Source organism: Ruditapes philippinarum, unplaced genomic scaffold (genome assembly GCF_026571515.1).
Source record: "Ruditapes philippinarum isolate M1 unplaced genomic scaffold, ASM2657151v2 ctg71_1_1_1_1, whole genome shotgun sequence".
Taxonomy (NCBI): Eukaryota; Metazoa; Mollusca; class Bivalvia; order Venerida; family Veneridae; genus Ruditapes; species Ruditapes philippinarum.
Window position 1 is genome coordinate 471,209 of NW_026863691.1, and position 25,579 is coordinate 496,787.

At 31.7% G+C, this 25,579-nt stretch overlaps 1 protein-coding gene across 6 annotated transcripts; it reads left to right on the forward strand.

Moving 5' to 3' along the window:
* The first annotated feature begins 1,494 nt into the window (after positions 1-1,494).
* On the forward strand, positions 1,495-24,270 carry LOC132723035 (gelsolin-like protein 2). Of its 6 annotated transcripts, none has more exons than XM_060707697.1 (13): positions 1,495-1,645; positions 9,362-9,420; positions 11,967-12,048; positions 12,437-12,510; positions 13,402-13,476; positions 15,876-15,947; positions 16,607-16,734; positions 17,963-18,071; positions 19,034-19,144; positions 19,695-19,781; positions 20,459-20,623; positions 21,982-22,077; positions 22,408-24,270. In XM_060707697.1, exons 3-13 carry the CDS (start codon positions 11,970-11,972, stop codon positions 22,507-22,509), a joined length of 1,098 nt encoding a protein of 365 aa, XP_060563680.1. In that variant the 5' UTR covers positions 1,495-1,645; positions 9,362-9,420; positions 11,967-11,969; the 3' UTR covers positions 22,510-24,270. The 6 variants fall into 6 exon arrangements, with proteins under 6 accessions (XP_060563680.1, XP_060563685.1, XP_060563681.1 ...); XM_060707698.1 differs by lacking the exon at positions 1,495-1,645 and adding an exon at positions 4,113-4,227; XM_060707700.1 differs by lacking the exon at positions 1,495-1,645 and adding an exon at positions 7,598-7,656.
* The last annotated feature ends 1,309 nt before the right edge of the window (positions 24,271-25,579 follow it).

Genomic DNA, 25,579 nt, shown 5'->3' on the forward strand with positions numbered 1-25,579 from the left:
ATAGCATTTGCCATCATGTATACTGTAGTTTTTTGTACTTTGAAATACAATTATCTGAAAGAAAAAAAAAACGTTTTAAAAATTTATTTTTTAAAACAAATATTGTTTAAGTTATATTTTAACTGGTAACTGATACCAAGGTTCCAATTGTCAAAATGGTAAAGTCTTGATCTGTGCTTTGTTCGAATCATACTTAAGTCACGACCATATTACATTATATAACACCAGAACTGGTTACTCGTTGGCGAAGAAAGTTTTAAAAAAGTCCCAAACTTTTCAATTGAGCTTAGATAAAAATATTTAAACCATGAACATGCAGACCATAGGCGCATCTCTTATTTATGTGTTCTTGCGTTAGACCCTACATATTGCATATATATCGTGACATGGCTCAAGAATTTCTCGGAGAGAAGAAGAATGAACGGTTGTGACAGGCGCTTAAGCCACCTCATTAAAAATTGTCAGCTAAGAAAAACATATAGGTCACTGGTCTCGTTATTTTTGAACATATGTCCCTTTCTACATGTTTCAGAAAGCAACAATCTGTGTCTTTTTAATATTCAAAAAGTAAAACAAAACGCTGCTTATCTGTTGACCTTTCTTGTTGACAGTTAAGGTGTTAGGTCCCAAATCAAGAATTTAAGTACTTTTTATGAAGACAAAGGTAAATTTAAACTAGCTTAGACAACTATTTAAAACTTTGGATGATTTAAGATAATCATAGCTGAAACAGATTGATGAAAACAAATTTCGAGGTCATAATCCTACAGTCTGAGTTATCTACCCCTGAAAGTTGGTTTTTAGACTCTTTCAAAAACAGGTAACAGTGACAAGCAACACTGAAATTTATTTCAAATCTGTGTTTATTACATTATTCCCTGTCATGATTCATAGTTTGCTAAAAAAATCTATGCAAATGATTATTATGAATTATACCAAATTTTAGACATTTTCTACCAGTTATGCCCCTTTTTGAAGATTAGTTCAGTATGTCTTTTATAGTGAAGCATTGCAAAATGTCTTTTGGCTAGAATTGTATTATTTTTTTCAAAATGCCATAATTGCTAGTAACGTTAATATTAAATAACCAAACAGAATTTGAAATATTTTATAAGATATTGATCTGCTTGATTTTGAGCACGGATTTATGTAATATAAATCCGTGATTTTGAGTTATCTGCTCCTGAAAATTATCTCGGTCAAAAACTCATTATCATTGGCAGAAAACTCAAAAAGAAGGATGGTGGCACCCATTTATTGTTCACCAAGATTTTCTTTTATGCAAAATGTAATAAAAATTCTATGCGCTAGTTTTTTCCTCTTTTTTTTGCACTGTTCCTGGAAATGTGCTTTATAAAGTAACATCTGTCCAAACATTTATTTTACTGCATATATACACGGTGACATATGTTAATCGTAGGCTTTAAATACACAATTAAAGCCGTGGTGAATCTTACTTAAGCTCCGCTTGACAGATTTTAATTAAGTATGGGGGCCTAACTGCCTCTGATACATCGCGCCATTTGCATTTTTCTTACCTCCCTTTATGTTGAGAGCCACGCCCATGTCATTGCGGAAGTGAACGTCTTGCGTGACAGGTGAAAAACAGCATCACTGTTCATTTGATCGTCAAGGATAAACACAGGTAAACATTCTATATTTGTTAACAAATAGTGAGTTTTTTTCAGTTAATTAATAGATGACGCAGATGACATCATGTGTTATTTGCTCTTTTACATAGATCGATTCATATAATAAATTACAGACAGCAATGTTACTTGCTGCATATCAGCTTATTTTACATATTTCTTATGTACCTAATACCTTGGAAGACGTAAAAGTCCTTCCAGGTTGTTTTTCAGCTAATGCGTAGATATTGTATAAGTTGACTTAAACTCTGGTGCAAAATATAAAAAAAAAATTGTAAAACAAATAAAAAAGACAAATGATGCTGAATCAAAGATTGATACAAAGATAATGATTTAAATGGTTAACTGAATGAAAATTTAATTTTATATGCAGTAAAATATCTTCAACATTACTCTGTGCAGTATTCATCAGTTTTTCCACCATGATTGTAATTATTTGTATTTATTCAGTTACTTAGGATGTTATGTTGCTTTAGGGCTTGAAAATCATTAAATGTCTTGTCTACAGAAATTGGGATTGTGTACACCTGTTTATTATTTTAAGAATTCACATTAATCTTATCATCAATAAATGACATAAAAACAACAGTGCATTATCTATATTACATTTCACAAGTATTCTACATGTTTTATGTTAATTAAGTCTTATAATATGTACAGCGTGATAAGCAAATGGTTTATATTTAATGAATCACTGATAATGTATCTAAATGCAGAGATAGTATTATCAGTAGATCTCTTTTTTCTTCATTTTTTTTTTTCGTTGTTGACAATTTACAAGTTTAAATTAAAATATGTGTATGATTTATTTCATTATATTTTTTGTATAAGTTTCTATATAAATAACACAGGGAAATGATGGTTTAAGGTTAAGATCACACACTTCCATGTATGATGCAACCTAATTTTTTGTGATATTTATCAATTGAAAAATACTGAAAATTGTAGATTTGTATAGGTACATGTATAATTTATGCATCAGGGAACTTTTTTTTATTTATTGATGTGTAAATTCAAGGGTACGAAATCAAAAAGGAGAAGAAATTTCATCTTGTACTTCAATTGAAGGACTATTGATTTTTAAACTTGTATCAGTTTAACACTAAATGTTGTGAAGGCAGGTTATCAGAAGGTCAACTGTTATATCAAGATTTTTTTAAGTTTATGTAAGGTAATGAAAACCTATTCCTCATATCAGTACAGATTTGAGCCAGCCTAGCAATTGCACCAGACTTAGTACTGCAGACACTGCTTATTTATCTGATATTTGTATTTTTTATTTTGTTGGGGGTGGGGATGGCTTGAGGGAGGGGGTTTAAGTCAACACAATACTGTTTTTTGGCTGACTTGGTGGAGGAAGACCTCAGCTGCCTATCCATGTATTATTTCTTGCACAAGCTGGCACCTGAGGAAAAAACACTGAGGTTTCTTAAGCTAGCTGGAAAGCTTTGTCATTATTATAAAAATGCCTTAAGGCTTAACATTTTCAAATTTATATGATAACAAATACATTTCACACATGCAATTGGTAAAAGTTACATATAATCTCAACCCGAAATGATTCTGTATGTTAAATAAAGCTACATCGATTAGCATAATATTACAATGCAAAAGTGTGTGTAATGTTTCTCTCAAATTATCATCCATAACTGCTTGAATAAACATACAGTAAAAACATAAAAAGTAACATAAAATATGTATGTTTATTGAAGCAATATTATATATTTTGTTTACTGCCATGTTTATTTATATACGATGTTATATACATGGTTGTAAACAAAATATATTGCATAAATTAAAAATCTCCCACGTAAATATTTTTTTCCATATTAAGCTCGGTTTTACATGAATGATTCATTCTTATGATATGAACGAAGCAGACGACATCTTAAACCACTCTCGCCTACCTGTTTAATATGATATAGATTATAGATCTAAAGTGATACCTTGACTATATCTCAAACACAAACCCTGCAGTCACATATTAAAGGGCACAGAGGACTAAAGTATAGAACGTGGACTATAGACAATAATTATGTCTTGATCATTTTAGAACTAATTTAAATGATAAAAACTTTACCAATTGAAGCCTGGAAGGTAACAGTAAGACATTGATGAAATTAAGTATGTGTTTTTATAAACTCAGTTATTTTTATAGTTCTTCAATGCTTTTTTGTTGATCTACAACGGACGCTCAGACACTGTTAATTGAGGAAATGATAAAGGCAATGAGTATGCAACTGTCAATCATTTTTGTCTCAAGTCATTGCATGTTCTGGATATGTTAGTAGGTCTTGGGTGTGTTCCTTAGATATACTTCTTCCTTTCATGAAGTGGTTAAAAGTCCCTTCACGAATTGATTCATTTCCACACTGATAAATTTCATATGATTTACTGTCATTGTGATCTTTACCATTCAACCAAACTGGTTGACAGATCTTTAAATAATGAAATAAGACTTGTGATAATATAGGACACATTATCATCTTTCACCTATACCAGATTTTTTTATTTGACAAGTTATCCTTGTGGTTACAGGTTTATAAGATATTTTGTAGGAGTTTGACAAGACCTGAAGGTAGATTTATTATTTTACAATCAATTTATAGTGAAATTTGGGTGTTTTTTCTACATATTTGGAGTTTGTTGCTTTCTTAATAAAAAAAGTTATTTAGTTGTGAGTGAGTATATTACATATTTTATGAGATTCATTTGTTTAGTTATCTAAAGGATACATTTATTGTTGCATAAATGAAAACTGCTTAAAAGATTTATGGTACATACATAATGTATGATATATATATACATATACTATTACATACCATTGCATGCATAAGAATGTGGTTAAATATGAATTTCGAAAGAATGTTGTACAAATATCTGGGTGGACTATATGAATATTTTAAAACATTATTAATGGCATCCTCTGCTTTGAAAATAGAATAATAAAATAGTAAATCCGTAATTCATTATCAAAATGTGTATTTGATTTTTAAGCCAACAGTATAAAGCCTTTTTAAGGTTGGCACATTGGTGTGCCATCTAACCTTACTCTGTACTGGTGGAATAGGTTTGTTATTGTACTTGCAGTCATTGGTTAAAGCTTAATATTGAATTGGATTTAACTAATTACAGGATTGAAGCAGTACCTCTAGACGCAGAAATGATAGACAAATATCGTTTTGTTTTTTCGCTGATTTTTACATTTTTCATTTTTCGTATAGAAATCAATGTCAAAAGATGAATTAGACATTGTAAAGTTCATTCTGATGGGTGAAAAGTCGAGATTTTAGCATTTAATCATTCTTGAAAGTGTCTTGTCCAGTATATACTGGAATGCAGTATTTAGTGTGGTGCTCCAACACTTTTTTAGTCTCACTCTTTTTAATTAGATATGACTAGCTTATAAGTCTGTTGATTGTTTTGTAAAATTATCTTTGGTAAATTATAAAAAGAATTTTAAAAAGTGAGAGCTTGCATTGTTTGAATAGATTTCAGCTTTTAATTCAGGTATACGGTATTTTCTGTGTGTCAGGATAGCAGGGGCAATAACTGTTTTCCATTTCTTTGGATTTATATATACCTGAGTTATGGCCTCTTTTATTTCAAATATAGTAACATCAAAAAAAGAGGGTTGCATGTTATAGTAGCAAAACCAAGTTAACTGTGACCAGGTTTGTTAAAATTTTAGACAAAAGGGCCATAACTCTGTTCTATGGCAAAGTGGTTACATGTAAGACTGCTGAATTTTAACCACTTGATACCACTTGAATGTGGGTTGGAATCCTGCTAAGGACTTTGGTTGCTATAATACAGCTAGCTAATGGATAGTTGATGGTTCCACCCAGGTGCCAGTTTTTTTTCTGAAATAATAATTCTGGACTAACAGTTTTGCTGTAAATTGAAGCCCTAAACAAAAGAAAGCAATGCAATGATAACTTTTAGTTTGTGCAATTTTTTACTTTAATTTGATTTGTTATGTACTGATGATTTTAAATTATGTGATGCTATAAAAGGAAAGTTCCATAAATTGAGTGCAGAAAGGGCAATCTCAGGGCTGTACCTACATCAGGAAATCACTATTATGACCATCATTTTAACCTGTTAAAACTTCTTTTTTTTATAAAATTGCTCATATTATAAACAACCTTCAAGTCTTGTGATGCTTAGCTCATAAAGTTTTTTCATTCCAAGAGTTAAGAGCGAAACTGGTCTATCTTCTTCTGTTTCTACATATATATAAAGATGGACTGGTTTTGCTCTTAGCCCTCGAATTTCGTAAGAAAATCATTGACAATAATCTATTTAGAATTATACATAATGAGGCATAATGTATTGCATTGAAAAACAAAACTGTATTGTTGTATTGTATAAAACATGATTCATGGTTGTTCACCACACAGTTTAGTGGTATTACATTAGATGTTTGATACAAAAAAACGTCTACACTGTTACAATATACTGTTAGATTGAAATCTAACATCAGTTTACAATGTCAAATAACTTAATGGTATGTGTAACAAAGTGGTAAGTGAATTCGGAAATTCCATTTCAAGCTTCAGAGGTTTTTAGCTACTGTTGATTTATAAATGAAGTATGAATTACACTTTTAATGTTAATTGTGTCTACTTGTTTAACAATACTGCTTAATTGTTTTGATGTCTCTAAAAGTAGTAACATATTATGAGACCAGTTACCTCCCTTGGAATAACTTGTGTTATGATTAATGAAAAAAAGTGAATAGTAAGGACGGGTAATCATGTGACCTTTGTTGCCATAATGGATCTCTCAGCAGCTTATTGCCTTACCCTTGACTTAAAAGTTGTTTGCTATTTTTTTGTTATATCTTTAAGAAAAGTTCTTTTGTGATAATTATCTGCCTTTGTGTAAAATTATTATAACCAGTCATTAAAGGGACTCCACTGTAGTTTACAATGTCAAAGAACCCACTTCAATAAATTTAATATTGAGCCAAAACTCTTTGAATATCCTTAGTGTATTTAAATACAAATTCATGGTGTTCTAAATGCAGTGCATTAAATTTTTATATGAACTTTATCAAAAGTTAAATATTATATCCACTTCTGACAATGATAACATTTCATTCACCTAGAAGTTTTGCTATTCAGGTAAATCTTACTGGGCGAGCAAATGATAAATCTATAAAATATAGTTTTTTCTTGTCACAAGATTTGTGGTAACATCTTGGGAAATAACCTTTTCATCAAATTAGTTACCCATGTGAATCATCCTGATGAAATCTATGTAATGTGGTATTTTGTTTTCCTAGAGTTTGGGAGAAGTCCCACAATGTGTGAATATGACCACATGCTTTATCCTATGCAATGTTGTTTGTTGGACAAGCACATATTATTGATTATAATTAATTATAATAAAAATGCTCTGGAAATTGTGGGTTTTTCCAATGTAATCCTTGGGTACAAACATTTAAGTTTATACAGTAATAACTTTGTTGATAATAAAAGCTTTGCATTTATCACTCTATCTTGAACAGTGGTTCACTGTGAAGCTACAATGGTATAGGTTTATTTGTACCCCAGAATAAGATTTGAAATAAAAACAAAAGCATCTGACAATTTTGCCGGATTATCATCAATTTGAAGGGTGTTGACGAGAAATTATGTTCACTTTGTTCAATACAAAATTCCTTGCTATCTGTAACTAATGCAGGTCAGTTATTGACCTAATTTAAAGGTCATGTGTTAAATTAAAATGCTGTTTTTATTAATGTAACTGTTGTAGATAAGGTACAAAATAATCAAATTGCTTATTTTAGAACGTTTATGGTAATTTCTTTCTAAGACCAGACTTAAACTGTTCATGTTTGTCTATTGTCCTTTGTTTTATGGGTGATTGAACTGGTTATACCAGTTCAGTGATGGATGACTGGTTTTGTATGAAAGTTATTTAAAGATTTCTCAGTAAACTGACCACCACTTGATTTGCTTTTGATTGGATGACACATCAAAATTTATTTCTATATAAGGTTATCTTTGAACAGTAATTTCTTCATGGAATTATACTGATATATTGCATTCTTCATTTGTTACATTGAAATCAACTTCTTAAACAAAGCCTGGTATGTATAAATAATTATTTGTGAAATTGTTTTTATTGTAATTTGAATTGTTGCCTGTGATATATTGTATTTTGTACACATGTATAATCCTGACTATACATGTATATAACACTCAAAAGATAGATAGAATCTCAGTGTTTGTCTGTTTGACCTTACCACCTACACCACATCCGCAATGATAACTTGTTTTCTATTGATTTGAAATGATTCAAGGATCATATCGGAGTTTCAACTTAATTAATGAGATATTGATGCATTCATGATATATTAAGGATATGAGTTAATTTATAAAATAGGAAATCCTTCTTCAATTGAATGAGTGCTTCAAATATGATTAAATGCTATAGACGGATCGTTCCAGATGTGTTATTTATTATGGTAGGATTTACGATATCAATATACTTTGGATACATTATAAATAATTTTAGCTGATTAGGGGATGTATATATATATATATGTGTACTTTACAGAAAAATCACATGAAAAATCAGCATGATGGGGCCTCAGGTCTCAAACCATGAATCCGATCTGGATTGGCGGTCTAGTAAGAGTAGTATGCTAACCTTTACACCAGAGTGGCCATTAGTGGTGTAGTGGTAAGCATACTGGACTGGCAAACCAGAGACCCGTTGCTTGAGTCGCAACTGCGACATGCCGAATTTGCGTGTGATTTTTCTGTGTATAATTTCACGCTCTTGACTCGTTCTTTCATTTATGTGGAATATATATATAAGCTTTTAATGAATGTAACATTGGTTGATGTATACATACCAGAAGTGTACGCACTCAATAAGTAATTAACTTGATGAATAATTTACTTTATGTGTGAGAAGTCTAGATGTGAATACCACAGCCATTGGGTCATTGATTGTCTATATAATTCATCAATATTTGGCAGGTACATATTTGTAGACCAATGAATATGTCAGTCAATGCATACTCATATACCTATATCATTTATAAATTGATATTATTAATGTGATTAGAGTGTAGAAGTGTAATTGTTAAAAAATAAGTGTACATGTATATTTTTATTTGAAACAGATTAGTGACTAAAGGTATCTAAAAGTTTTTTGTTCATAAAAATTATACAGATACATAATTTAAGTATATAATATCTATAACACATTTACTGGCATGAAATAGTTTTGAATATTCATTCAGATTAATTGTATAAATGCTATAATGTAGTCATATACTTTCAAGTTAGTAAGTTACTTGACTGTACTATTGGTTTTCTTACTTTGTTTTTCGATAAGTTATAGTGATTTTGTATTTCAACTTACTCAGTTTTGTTTTGCATTGAAATTTGGTTGAAAATTTTGGTCAGATAAATTATTATGAAAAACAACTGTTTTATGCAAATTTTGCATTCAACATGGTGATTTTCTATTAATAATTTATGCTTTTTATATAATTTAAAAGCTTCAGTAGTGTTGATTTATTTTGGCAGTCATTTACTTTCTTCTTCTTCCTGTTTGTTGAAAGTATTTCCCTAAGATAACATTGTGAATAATCTTAAATCATTGGTATAAAATATATTTACTCATGTTGCAGTTTCTACACATTAATCCACTAATTTATATTCTATTATCAAACGTTTCCTTTTCAGACTCAAGTTTTGACTTAATTTTCCTTCTTCCTGTATTGTGAAGCAGACCTAAATCTAAGGTAAGATCTATTTTAAACCTTTCTATATGAAACTTTTCTAGAGCTGTCATTGATTCCTTATATCAATATCAAACAACAATAACTTACTTTAAGTTAATTACTTGTCTGTACTTCTTTTTCATATCTGTTCAAATTCTTGAATTCAATAAAATCTTAAACATGATCTTTTCATATATATGTCTTATTTATAAATGCCCATTGCATGATTTTTAGCCGACAGTTTTTGTCATTGTAACTGCAATGAAATATGCTTTGCATATCTTTTGGGTGAATTTTCTTAATTTCTAGACATTAATTATCAGTCAAAATTATCAATTTTCTAAAATTTGTATCGATTATTGATCAACAGAAAAGTATTAGCAATTACATGGATATCAAGAAATTCTATCGATGTTGATATTAAATATACATTAACTTTTCATTGCCATGTCAGCTATATCTCTTCAGCTAGCTGAATTATGGAATTTTAAGATACATGTACAATAATTGTATATCAGTGCCAGCAGGAGTTGTGGAACCTCACCTTTTAGTATACATGTAGATGAATGAGCTAATAATATAAAAATGCTTCTATATCTCAGGCAATATGTTATATATTCCTTGTAATTTTGACATAGCGTGACTAATGTGTGATCTACTTAAGTCATTTTTTTATGATCTTTGTCATATAAATTCTCATGATGGTAATATACATAACTTGGTGTTATTATATTTATCATGCAATTTGTATGTTACATAAAAAATGCTATGCTTGGATAAATTCTAAGTATGTTGAGGGTATGAAATTATATTAAATAAGCGTAGCTGAAGAAGTTTGTAACATGTTTTAAAAAAAATACTCAGTTATGTCTATTTAAAATAGGAGGCCTCCATGATCAAGAGGTTATAGCTGTTTTTTAAACCACTTGCCCCTTGAGGCTGAGGGATGTTTTATTCCAACAACTTTGAATTATTTCATGTGAGGGCTAAGCTATTCAGCTAGCTTACAGAATATTATTGGTTTTACTCATGTGCTGCTCATGCCAGAATTAATGCAAGATTCTAGATATTTTAATTCTGAATAATCCTTGTAATTTCCCACATTCTTTTGTATTTAAACATTGGTAACATATGTTTTATGACTCATACAGTTAGAATAAAATAAAGGCATTCTAACCATATTACCATACTGAATCAAAGTTGATTAGCCAGTGTAGAGCCAGTGGTCAGTCTGTGACCTGGCTCCACACTGTTGGCTGAGTAACTTTAAATTGGTTATGGACATGTCAAAAACTGATAGTTGGACATGGCCATTTAAGAAATCTGCCAGGTTTAGAGTTAAAAATAATATTATGGAAGTTTTTTTTTAAAACTTACTTACTGTTGAAAGAATAATGTATGCTGCCAAAGTGTAGAACCAAGTTGTATTTACTGACTGCTGCTTATTATAAGCATTTTGATATAAGAATCCTTTGATTTGACAATCATGAATGGACTATTCCAAATTCAAAGCAAGGTCATTCCATTTCATGAATTGAAAGCGGCATCTGACTTTATTTAATAAAAAAGGTTATCTTTTTACACAATTATGAATTATGATCGACAATTTACTTTTTTGTTAACCTTAGGTCAATCTTTGACCTGACATTGACTGTAAGAAAATAGTAAGTAAGTAATAAAAATAAGGATTGTCTTCTTAATTATCCACAATAATGTTTGCAAAATTACAAATCATGAAAAATTAGTAATTTGTTTACCTGAGGTTAATCTTTGACCTGACATTGACTGTAATTTTATAATATCAGTAATAAAAACAAGGTTTGTCTATGTTAACCACAATAATGATTAGTAATTTGTTTACCTAAGGTTAATCTTTGACTTGACATTGACTGTAAGAATATAATATCAGTAATAAAAACAAAGTTTGTCTATGTTAACCACAATAATGTTTGTCATGAATTTATCACACACTGTCACATCATTTTTGATGTTCAGTCATTGCAATACTCATAGTATTTAATCTGTTTTAAGAAAAGCCAATATTACTATATGGCCACAATGTAGCTGTGAACTTGTAGAAGAAGATATGACATGTATGTGGGAGATCATAGGTTCAATCCCCAGCTGTGTGGTGGCGTGGCCAAGTGGTTATCCTGTTGGTCCAGCAAACTTTGGATATTTTTCCTCTGTGCTAGTTTAAATTTACCTTCTCTGCCATAGTAAAAAAGCAGCACTCCCCCCACCCCCACCCAAAAAAAAAATGTAATGGTTCTCAGAGTGTACAAAAGATGTGGATGAATTTACGTGTGTATAAGTTGCTTTAATATCAAAGTGACATGCTGTAGATGGTATAATAAATGTTTTACTTATGAAGTGCTACATTCCATGTACTAGTACATACAAAACAATTACTGCAAAAAAAGCTTTGGGCAAAACAGTAATTTAACAAAACTTACATACAGGACATAAGTAAGATTTTTCATGTTCATAAACCTTAAAGTTACGTTAAAAAATACAATAATTTTAAATATGAATATATTTTAAAAGTTGCTTTAAATTTCTTCCAGAAAATGCAGAAAGCTAAGAAATATGACTGGAAGGACTCCAACATGGCCTTATTTGGTTCTGATACAGAAAAGCAAGTTAAAAGTAAGTAACTTTGCAGAATGTAACAGTCACCTATTGAGTGATTCTGTCTTCTAACTTTACAAAGTTGCCACAAGTCATTACTTTAGTGCAATAACAAGTTAATTCCTCATATAATTTAATCAGAGTTAACATGTCACTGCACTCAGGTGACAAGTCTTGAACTTTATCCACAATGTAATGTTTAAGTACCAGGCATCGAAAATATTTTCACTTTTCTTGCAGGAACAAGTAGCTTCTAAATCCAATGTGCAGGCAATATTTTTCTGATTTTGATTCAAAGCATATAATTCTTGATAAATTTAACTGCATTACTCCATACATTGCATTGCAATTTGAATGGATATTTTTTGGAGTTTTTTATTTATGACTGGTTCTTGTTTTATTATAGAGGAATCAGCAGAGAGTGAGCCAGCCTGGCAGGGATGTGGCCAGGAACCAGGTCTTCAAATCTGGAGGATTGTGGTATGTCTGCTTTTATTGTATATATGAGCCACGCCATGACAAAACCAACATAGTTTGTTTGCGACCAGCATGGATCCAGACCAGCCTGCGCATCCGCGCAATATGATCTGGATCCATGCTGTTCGCTATCAGTTTCTCTAATTGTAATAGAGTTGGAAGGCGAACAGCATGGATCCTGATCAGACTGCGCGGATGCGCAGGCTGGTCTTGATCCATGCTGATTGCAAACCCATTATGTTGGTTTTGTCGTGACGCGGCTCATATAGTTACTGCTGTTGGAATATCTCAGTATGGAGACCATTTTCCTTCCATTCATGCATTAAATTCCTGCTCAGTAACATGACCGTGTTTCTGTTTTGATTTTGTTGATGTTAATTCATCAACTTTGTCATTTAATCTGCCATCTCTGTTTCCAACTCAAGTTGAGAGTTACTCATGGACTTGTGCAGAATCCAGGAACAGTAGTAAAGTAAACTACAACATATAAAGCACGTAGATAGATAGGGCTGAAATATTCTAATACTCGCCTAAAAACCAAAACCAGCCTTCAAGTGATTGTCTTCAATTCAATGTATTTATCCATGATGAAATTATTTTTTTACTTAATTTGTTAATACTTTGTTGACTTTGTTTTTAGAATATTTAATCAGAGTGATTAAACAAAACCACTGAACCTTATCTTGCAAGTACAAGCACCTGTTAATGCCAATCACCGTACCTTATTAAGGCGCCTTAATTTATTATTTTTACTTATAATGTACCTTTCTTATGATAAACAGGATGTAGTCCTTTATACACTTATAATGTTGATAAGTGATAAAATTATTTTGTTAATGTGTTACAAACTGATAGTTAATGAAATGATATGGGTTTTTTTTTTCGTTTTACCAGAAATTTCAGGTAACAGAATGGCCAAAGGAAGACTATAGTAAATTCTACGAAGGAGACTCATACATTGTTCTTAATGTAAGTAATCAGTAATAAATTATTGATAGCTGTTACACTACATAAAACTAACTACACGGCATTACATACCAGGGGTGTCACGTTTATCTGTTCAAACGGGTACAGTCGGTTTTTAGCTAAGAAAAAAAATGATTAGAAAATTCAATAACTAGTAACGGAGATAAGTATTTGAAAAAGAGTACAACAAAATACAAACCAATTGGCATATCTTGTCATAAAGAACAAAGTTAATGTTGAAAATTTAATGATTTTATTAGTACGGTCTGTTAAACATTTAACACGGTTATCTGGTCTCCATTTAAATGGTTAGGATTTTCTCTTACCGTGACACCCCTATTACATACATTGTCTGATATTTTCACAGTCCATTTCTATGTTTCTTTTTGTGTTCTGCATAAAGCAGAAAACTGATGCAAATTATGGTCCAAGTCATATTTTCTTCAATAAATTTAAAAAAAAAAAATTTAAAAAATATTTTACGTGAAAAAAACTGTAAAGCCCACTATTTCTAGGAAGTAATCCATACATAGAATGTTTATTTGAAAATCAGTATTTTTTTATAAAGTGAAATGGCATGTTTTTCGTAATGTTGAAATATTACTGGTTGCACTTTACAAAAAGATACTGATTTATGTTCTAAGAAATCATTAGATTTATATATTTCTTACTAGAATGAGCAGGCTTTACACTCTATCCCATTAAAAAAGCAATGAAATATTAGAGAAAAGTTACCAAAGAAAATACTGCCTGAACTGTCATTTGTATTGACAGATAAGAAAATGCCACATGGATCACACCATGTCACATGGTATAGGCATCGTGATTGTGATATCACAGTCCGTCTTAAATGCTTAATGGTAACAAGCTTGTATTGTATCAGAAACTGAATGTTTATTTATAAATGTGTTGCTTGTAGGTATCACAGCTTACAAGTCAGCAATATTTTAACAATTAACCTACAGCGTTTCATAAATGGACCTGCCAAGGTTCCATTTTGAAACAGTCAGCAATTTGGAAATATCAAGATAACAATTTATACAACTGTCCACAAAAAGGATTTCATGATCAGTCACAATAAAAAAGGCCTACTGTGGCCAGGAATTGAACCCAGATCACAGTCCAACACTTCCTATTGAGCTGGACCGTTCAATTCACAGATGTTCAGACTTGGCTGTTTTTATTCACCCGTACAACAAGGTTGTAAGGGGGGTATACTGGAAACAGCTTGTCTTGTCTCCCTGTCCGGCCGTCCCTCAGTTTTTTCTTGCCCACCCAATAACTTAAGATTCCTTTCAGGCTTTCACCCACAGTCTTCATATTTGGTATTTAGATTGGTCATGATTAGTAGATGATCCCTATTGATTTTGAGGTCACCAGGTCAAAGGTCAAGGTCACAGGGGACTTGACTAAAAAAGCTTGTCCACCCAATTATTTAAGATTCCTTTAACCCACAGTCTTCATATTTGGCATGGTGGTTAGTCATGATTAGTAGATGACCCCTATTGATTTTGTGGTCACTGGGTCAAAGGGACCTTGACATCAAAAGTTTGTCCAGCCTTATAATTTTGAGGTCAAGGTCACAGGGACCTTGACTAAAAAATTAAAAAAAAGCTTGTCCACCCAATAACTTAAGATTCCTTTAATGCACAGTCTTCATATTTGGCATGGTGTTTTAGTCATGATTATTAAATGACTCCTATTGATTTTGAGGTCACTGGGTCAAAGGTCAAGATCACAGGGACCTTGACATCAAAAAGTTTGTCCGCCCAATAACTTAAGAAACCTTTGACCCATAGTCTTCATATTTGGCATGGAGGTTGATCATAACCATTAGGTGACCCCTATTAATAATGAGGGAGGTCACTGGGTCAAAGGTCACAGGGACCGTGACTAAAAAAAGCTTGTCCACTCAATTGCTTAATGCTTTGGTCAACAGTCTTCATATTTGGGTATTGAGATTGTTTATGACTAATAGATAACCTCTATTGATCTTTAGGTGACTGTGTCAAAGGTCAAGGTCACAGGGATTTTTACTATAATAAGCTTGTCTGCTCAAATGCTTAAGAATGCCTGTCCGCAGTGTGTTGATTTTGATATTTTCACATTTGAAGCATGTAGAATACATAACTTAGCATTGCACTGGCTTAGTAAACTCAGATATGACAGGGAGGTTGTTCTTGAGCTCTAAATGGCCACTGTTGACTCTGACAAAGTGGTATGCAGGGTATTCACGCCATGACAGTGGCAGTTCTAGTTTTTACTGGTGGCAAAGACTAAACACTTTTGATTCCAGCAGGTTAAGGGTTAATGTTGGGCTATACATATATCTCAGTTTGTGATCTTAATATACTTATTTTGTGTCTGAAATGAAACACTTATATCATTTGTTATTTTTTTAGACATACAAGAAGGAAGACGGTGATGAACTGTTGTATGATGTTCACTTTTGGATAGGAAAGCACAGCACACAAGTAAGTATTTTCCTCAAATGGACCTCCTTGTTGCCAAGACGCTGCCTTTAAAGGTTAAGGCATCAGAATTGCTGCCACTGCTTATCTCTGCAGGATTGTAAGTGGAGACTAAATGGGTTCAAATTACTGGAGTCTATAGATATAAGCATCTCTTAGCTCCGGCAGGTGAGAGGGGTTTGAACCGTTGTATTGCACCCAAGTGTAGTCAAATTCTGCTTTGGAGCCATATGACCTAAATTGTTTTAGTGCACCATTAAACCAAGCAAAAATCCTCAAATATATATGAATTAAATCAACAGTAGATTAATCCATGCCATACTAAATATCTAAATTGGACTCATCCATTTTTCAAGTTTGACAAAAATTATTTTAATTGACTGAATAGCCAACAGTGTTGACTTATAATGTTCTAGAATGTTTGATAATTTGTTTATGTTTAGATTAGTCCTTGTACAATTCTGATATATATATTTATTTATTTAAATAGAATGAATTCTGTTTAAGAATATTAGTACATGTATAGTTATTTTGTTTATTAAAAAGGGATTCTAAAATTCTAGAAAATTGATGAATTTATTGATTTGGATAGAATGAATTCCAATCTATTAAACATTGTATTTATATATTTATATAATTTTGTTTATTTTTTAAATAAAAAGGATGAGTATGGGACTGCAGCTTATAAGACTGTAGAACTTGATACATTCTTGGATGACAAGCCTATCCAGCATAGGGAAGTTCAAGGCCATGAATCTACGCTATTCAAGTCTTACTTCGAAAGTATTTCGTAAGTACTCTTATAAGAATTTATACCCTTGTATCCGTTGTTTATCCCCTTTTGGCAGAGGGGCTGCCTTTTATGGTTGATCATATGAATTGCAGCCACTGTTAAACTCTGCATGCTTGTAAGTGGCGACTAAATTGATACTTGTAACTGGAGTCTATGCATCCCTTAGCTCCTGAAGGTGAGATGGTTTTGACCCCTGGTGTTGCTTTGAAGTTGGTAACACAAAGGTTAGCCTGTTTCAACACCATATGACCTATAGTGTGTTGGTGTGCTGTAAAACCAAACAAACAAATCAGTTGTTTAATTAGGACAATATAGTTTTATTTTTTAGCCTTTAAGATCTTTCTAAGAATAAAAATCCATAGAAGTTAGTCAGTTTCCTATCTTTGCTTTGCTTTCTCCCTACTCTATGTATGTAGATAGATCTCATTGGGTAGATGTGCAATGCTCTGCCTTAACAAATTTTTGAGTTATTACCTTTCATTTATTTTTACACTTTGAACTTTGTCCAGGACATAACTCTAATACTATAACCCGAAGAGATATCAAATTTTTTAGATGATTGATTTTATTGGAAATTGACAAGAACCCAACTCAGCCTTTTTAATTTTGGGGTTTTTGGTTTTTTTTTAAAATTAAATTTTTCGGGGACAAAATTTAAAAAACTACAAAGGTATCAGAAAGAACTAATTTGGTCGATAAAATGTCATTGAGAGAAAAGGTAAAAACAAAACTTTGCCTGCCTAATTTAATATCGCACTTTGAATTTTGTCCGTGAAGGTATACTTTTCCGTGTCCAAAACCTATTCGGGGAGTATCACCAGGTTCAATAGTATCTTGTTCTATTTGTTGTTAAATGATGTAAATAATTACTATTTTCTAAAATATTATTATCTTTATGTAGAAAAAAAACCGAAAAAAAACAAAACAATAAAAATATAATACATGTAGTTAAATTATCAATAACTGTTTCTGCATTGTGTAAGACTGCAAAATTATGCAAAGGTCATTGTAAAATTATTCATAAAGGTCAAGAGTGAAGATCAAAAGTAAAATTTTAAAACAAAAGTCTATTAAAAGTTATTTTTTAATGTAAAATATGAAAAATCATTGTGAAAATTTAAAGGGCATTGTAAATTTTGCAAAAAGGGCAAAATGAAGATCAAAAGGTCTATATATAACCAGCCAGGTTAGATGTTAAACTTAATTGTGAAATGATATATTGCAGGTATATGAAGGGTGGAGCAGACACTGGTTTTAGGAGAGTTGTGCCTGAGGAATATGTTCCAAGATTGTTTGAGGTGAAAAAAGAAGGGAGGAAAATATTCTCAAAGGAGGTATGTAATAAACGTTATTCATAAAAGCTGCGTCATGACAAAACCAACATAATGGGTTTGCAACCAGCATGGATCCAGACCAGCCTGCCCTTCCACGCAGTCTGATCAGGATCCATGCTGTTCGCTTACAAACTCTAATACAAGTGGAGAAACTGACAGCGAACAGCATGGATCCTGATCAGACTGTGCGGATGCGCAGGCTGGTCTGGATCCATGCTGGTCGCAAACGCATTACATTAGTTTTGTCATGACACGGCTCATATGTATTAGTCAACACCTAATTTTATACTGTTTGATTTGGTTTTATGTCACACCGACATAGTATTGGTTATATGGCCGTGTTTGGGCTATACTGGTGGAGGACCTCAGGTGCCCGTCCGTGCATTATGTCAGGCACAAACGTGCACCTGAGTAGTACCACTGATGTTCCATAAGGGAGCTGGATAGCTTCCTCAAATGAAAGAATCTGAAGGGATTCTAACCACAGCAGTGAAGGGCAAGTGGTTTAAAAAAGTCAACAACCTTAACCACTTGGCCATGGACGCCCTAATTTTATACTGTAAATTCACTTAATTGTTGATTGAATTAAATATAGTACAGAAATGATCTTACAAATTTAATAACTGATCTTTTTATGAAAACCACAAAGTAAGTTCCCTATGAATAATGGTGATTTTTAGTATACTGTCAAACTGGTTTATTTACATAATTATATTAATTTCGTTTATATTCACAAACCAGTTAAAATTTTCTTTGCAGTTAAATTATCATGATTAAATATATAAACACCTAAATTGATTGTGCTTTTTCACTTTATTCAGCTGCAACAGTTTTTATTTTGGATATAATGATGTGAATTCATGAATATTCGATTATAGTAAAAACACACACACACATGTATGTGATATAGGCAGAAAACTTGTTTTTGTAACTTTTTTCACCTGTTACTTGTTGTCTTGTAGATTGCCCGTACTAGGAGTAACCTCAAAAGTGACAATGTGTATATTATTGATGCTGGACTTACATTATACCAATGGAATGGATCAAGTTGCAGTCATGATGAGAAATTCAAGGTACAGAGTTTGGTTCTAAGTTTTGCGTTTAATAAAGTATGAAAGTGTTGTGTATAATTATAATGTGTCATATTTGAAGATTTATCTACTGATATTTAATTTTTTGTTTGATAGCTTACAGCTGCATGCTGCCATTGATGAGCTGAAATATTTCAAGAAAATAAAAAATTGAGAAAAATGAGTACAAAATTGTACAATTGTTGATAAGACGGGCCCCTGGGCGAGTCAGGTTTGATTCCCAGACTGTACACATCCTTTTTAATGTGATTATGAAATCTTTTCTATGGTCATTTGCACTGTACAGAGGCTAACAATTTTTTTTTTTGCGAAAGTTACCTAGTACTGGTAAACTGCTTGACAGCCTGCCCAGAATCCATTTGGTAGTTGAATTGTGCTCAGGTGAAATCAAAATGGCTAACTGCTGTGATCTGGAATGTAAACTACCAAAACTACCACCACCATTCTACAAAAGAAGTGTCAAATAAGATGTTTCTGGTTGTTTTGTTTTCTATGATAGTGATTTAAAATATTATTATATGTAATCTTTAAGGCTGCCCAAGAAATGCAAAAGATTGACAGTGAAAGAGGAGGCAAAGCTAAAACAGTATGCCTGGAGGAAGACGGTATCTCACCTGAAGTAAGTTTTCTTATATGTAATCTCCTTTTTAGTGATAATTAACAAGAAATCATTATTAAAATTCTGATTTGCTCGAGTGAAAACGCACATCAAGTTTGTCTTAAATAATTTTTTTAATCTTATTGTTCCACTTTTAATGAATGACGTCTCATCTTTTGATATAAGTCTCTAAGGGAGGCAACACTTATTACCGCAGAATAAGGAACTTTGGTGGTTCTACTCAGGTGACCATTCATGCCTGAAGTATTGCACTGAGGTACACAACAAGTTATAAGCTGGTAAAAAGTCGCCACATGTCTTTTACAGTGTTGATGCCAAGTAAAAACAAACCTAGCACCCACAAACCCACTGCACCCTCCCCCCACCCCACCCTTCAAATAAGAAAAATAATTAGCAGAAAAACATCCTCTGAATGAAAGTATGTCTTATATAGACATTTCTTTTAAGCATTTTATAGAGATTTCACCTATATTGTTAATTCTAACAAGATCTCACTTACTTAAATGAAAATCTGGATGTTTTGTGGGTTTTATTTGAATATAAATTCAGGACAGATTAGTCTGACACTGACATTCTAAAATTATTCAGGACAATTATTTTGGATTTAAACTGTTGTTGATGAGGAAACCAGGTTAGACCATAAAATGTAATTCCTTGCAATGATTTTATTTATTTAGCACGCAGTTTATGGTTACCTGGATGGAGAGGATGATGATGATGATGAGCCTGATGCTGATGATGATGACGCTGTTGTTCTGAAGAAGGTGTGTGATGCTGACGGAACCTGTGACCTAGAGGACGTGAAAGAAGGGGAAGTTAGTAGAGATGACCTCACGTCGGATGTAAGTGTAGAACTTTTTGTTCTTTTATTTAACTCTCTTCTGGCAGAAATTGAAAGTCATGAAGCTTTGCCACCGATATAAAACCAGGCAAACAAGCTCTGTACTCTCTTTGCTGTACATTACCCTGTAACATTAAAATTGAAATTATGGAAAGAATATGTGAAAAAGTGCTGTTTTTTTCAAAGAAACAAACCTATTTTTTTTTTTATCAAATTGAGAATCAATCAGATCAAAATAAAGATCAAATTTAGGATCAAGATCAGTTTTTAACAATCTTTCCTGTAAGTTCTGGTCAAATTCACCTCAAAATTTCTTTGTAGCATTCTTTGTGTGACTAAAATCTTTAATCTGCTAAAATCTTAATGAATTTGCCTCGCCAAGAATTTGGAATAGTCAATTTAACATTAGAAGTGATTTCAATATCAAAATACAACAACTGAGCTACCAGCAATATAATAGAACCCAAGGTCAGATTGCACTTTTGGTTTTTGAAGGTTAAAGGTTATTTTACACTTATATAAGAATACTTTGACAAGTGATGCTAGGTCATTAGAGCTTTCTTATTACGAACAAATTTAAAGATATACTATGCTCAAATTTGATATCAAGAACTATTGGTAATTGCTACACAGTCTCTTTGTAAATATAAAATAAACATGTTTTGACTTCACACAAAGTAGATATTTCATGTTTAAAACCCTACACACTAAAGGTGGTCACAATATAAATATATAGTGTCATTAAAAAAACTGGCAGTTTTTTTATGAAAATACCAACTTTACTTGTACTGTAAAAGGGGACGCCACTTTCATAACATAGTTAATTCATATTTTTATTCAAATTAAACATATTCTGTAAGGATTTTATAGGTTTTAACAAATTTCTTTGATTAAGATATTTTACTCAAAGATGAGCATAGTATATCTTTAATCTAGAAATAAAGATATTTTTTGTTTTTTAGCAGCTAATCTGTAGGTACAAACAAACTTTTACAGTTACAGCTTTGAAAATAAGTGCAACAGGTGGACTTATCTATTGTGCCGGGTAGTGAACCGTGAAAATATAATGATAAAAATTGTTTGTACATGCGAATTAGCTGAGAAAAACCCACATTTGCTGAGTTCCGGATAACATCTTAGGATTATCTCAAAATTGTTCATAAAGTGGATTCATACAGTTTAGATATTGTGTTAAAGTTTAAGATTGTGTAAGTATAGGAGACCTGTAATTTTTCTCTTCAGCTAGTTACTGAAACAGTGTATTAAAACAGTGTATTAATATATTAGACTTTTAAGATACAGACAGACAGAAAAGATTTCGTTTAATATGTGTTACTAGGTATTTTCTTTTTGTTGTAGGCTGCATATTTGGTACATAAAGACAAGCATTTGTTTGTTTGGATTGGTACTGAAGCATCTGTTGATGAGAGACGTAATGCATTTGGATATGCTCATGTAAGTTTTATTTTATCTTTTTATATCATGATCATGTCAGTCAGTTACAACTTTTATAATATACCTATGCTATTTTTGCAACTCCATAAAAACGGTATAGCACGGCTGTGCAATTCATGACGAGATGTTATTTGCGTTATAGAAACAGCATTAAGTTGGCTAAATTTTAGCCTTATATTATGGGTGCTTCAGTGAAAATAACTCTTTTTTGGGGACTGTAAACATTTCTTGTTTTGGGTATGTTATAAATAGGCTATTACATTCCTGTAGCTTTATTACTAAATTTATTGAATGTGGCCGTTTATTTATCTTTTTATTTGTGTTCAACAGAAATACTTGCAAGGAACATCAGTCCCATGGACACCTGTAACTGTCGTAGCCGAGGGTAAGGAAAATGATTTGTTCAAAAGCTCTGTACCAGGGTGTGCCTAAGTGTGATGTACAGTCAGCAAACATTAAAATGAACTCTATTTACACTCAATCTGCCGAGTTTCTTTAATCCAGCTATTATGTTTGGAACTGTTTATTGTCAGTTTTGGGTATATCAAGTTAAAAATTCTAATATAGCTAGCCATCGGTATATTGACAGGTCGGACGGTATGGATGTGCTTGGCTGGCTGAGGCTGTATACTGGTGGCCAAAAGGCTAATTATTTTTGGTTTTAAGCTAAGTAAGGGTTTATAGAATTCATTATTGGATGATGTAGTTTCTTTTGAATATGTAACCTTCACCTTGATATACACAAATGTCTTGTTGCCAACACTACATTATAATTATATCATCATGAAAATATTTTGAATATATACATGAATATTATGATGATATAACTTTTCAAGTTTTGAAGCTATATAATGTAGCAATAGCATTGTCCCACACATATTATATAGTACTGATGAATTTTGTGCAGTAATTTCTATATACCATTACACTGCTTGCAACTTTAAGATACAAGATGTATATTCAACTGTTTAGAAGAACATCTCTTTTTTTATTCTATTTTATGCAAGCAAATAGAGATTACAGTGAGATATTACGGTAACAGTCAGTGATACAACTTATATTTCACTAATATAATCAGTAGCATAAAGATTTTTTTATATCTCACTAATGAAAACAATAGCACCGGAGATCTTCCTACACCTTTAAAGCTGGAAAGTCACCATTATAGGCATATGACCTTTACTGTGTTGGTGGGGCATTAAAAATCAAATACAGAAAATAAAAGCTTTTACAGTGATAAATATTCTGTGAGCGAATTTTTTTATATATCAATAATGAAGCAAATATGTATTTTTCCTCTAGAACACTTAATGAATGTATATTCTGTTTTGTTGTTTTTTAGGTTTTTTTTTCTGTTTAAATCTTGTTGCTCAAGGACTGCTTTTTTGCTATTCAATGTCAAATGTTCAATATGCTGCAATTACTTAAAAAATGTTGTGTAAAGGAGAAAATCTGTGCAATCTTGATATTTCATTCATCTTAAAACTTTAAGCTTAGCTTATAATTGCCTTTTCAAACCTTTAATTATGCTATTGTATTGTTTCTTTTTAGATATATCAATTCATAAACTTCTAAGATTCATTGTAGATTTAAAGCAAGACAAATTTCATTACATAAATTCAACATGGTGAAGGTTTAAACGGACTATGTTGCAATATGTTTTAGACTGTGCTAATTTAATGTGTTATTCTTGTTATACTGCAGTAGATCTGTACCACACTTTGTTAAAGGGAACATTATATATATATTATTATTATATTATTTTCTTAATATATTTAACAAACATTCTAAATCTTGGCATTCCATGTCATTTTTTTTCTTTCAAAAAGCTTATTTTACATTATGTATAACTTGCCTTAAAGTAAATTTACATACAATTTTGATGCATATATTGTTAACATTTCTTTTCTTTTCAATTAATTCATGAAAACAAATGTTTGTATATAAGAAGAAAATTGGTAAATTTCTTAGTGCAAATTACTTTACAAATTCAAGTGACCTCTTCATAATATTTTTTTAATCAAAAGGGTTTACGATTATTATTGTAAAAAAAAGAAAATTGGACAAGAATTTACATCTTTCTCTTGAAAAAAGAGCTAGCCATTTCGTTTCTAAAGTAACACGCTTTCCATATTTGCTTTTCGTGTTTATTTACTGATTTAGATAATTTCAAATAAAACATATCAAAATGGTGCTTAGAGTTTGTTTCATTTTACCATTATACAATTTAGTCTAAACATGTTTTTGCTTGATTGCAAAATAAATTCTTGCAAACTTATATTGATCACTTTTGAGTCCGCTTCCTGAAACTAACCAGTAACTGGTGTCATATAAAAAAAAACATGATCGTGATCCGATTAGTGCTAAAACCTGTGATTCCTGGGTTGAACGACAGACACTTTAACCACTAGGCCACCGCTTCTCTCGACAGAGAATTAGTTGTTTATTGTTGGCAGCCCTATTGTGAACATCGGTGGCAAAAGAAAAATTGTGTGTGTGTAGCCTATGCTTAATAAGGGTCCATCTGCCCGTGAAGGGTACAAAAAGCAGCTTAAGCTGTCGAGTACGGACCTGGTACAGGACACCAGTCGATCATGCCCTTAAAGGGTTAATTTTGAAGCACAAAGTGGTGATAATTTACCTTCATGCAATTTCCACGTAGTATTATGCAAAGATATGAATAATTTGAGCCAAAACTTGGTCACAAGTGTACAGTAACTTGAAACAATACGGAGAGGAGATAGCCTGAAGAAAAAATATTTTAGCAAAAAAAATTAAAATTGAGCACTTCTTTAAATACCATCATCGCTGAAGTAACAGTGATACATCTTTGGTCCATCAAAGTTTACTTAATTCATTATGTTTAGAAGTATTTCATTTCGGGACATTAACATGTCGAAGGTACCTATATCTGTTCACAGTATTCTGGTAACAATTACTTCATCACAAACAAGAGCTGTCACAGGAGACAGCGAAACTCGACTAATAAAATACTGGACCCTGTAAGGAAGACAAAAGCATGAAAGAAAAATCAGTTATGTATAATTATGTTTAAAGTAGATACCTTAAAAAGTAAAGAAGTTATATTTCTTAAAGAAAATCCTAAGTTCAAAGAGAGATAAATCTGTAAATATTGATTCAAGTGTTATGAGCATTGTCACATAAAATGTAACTGATGATAAGGAATAAGTATTTTAAGTTTGAGGTAGGTACCTTTAAAACAAAAAAGTTATAGTAAAAAATAACATTTTTCTAGTAAAAAAATCTAAGTTTATGGGGAGATAATTCTTGCAATATTGGTGCTAGAGTTATGAACCTTGTCCCATAAGATGTGAGTAAGGATAAGGTACATATATTTGAAGTATGAAGTTGATCCCTTAAGAAATAAAGAAGAAACAGTAAAAAATAGTATTTTTTCAGGAAAATTCTAAGTTCAAGGGGAGATAAATCTGAAAATATTGGTGCTAGAGTTATGATCCTTGCCACATAAGATGTGGTTGAT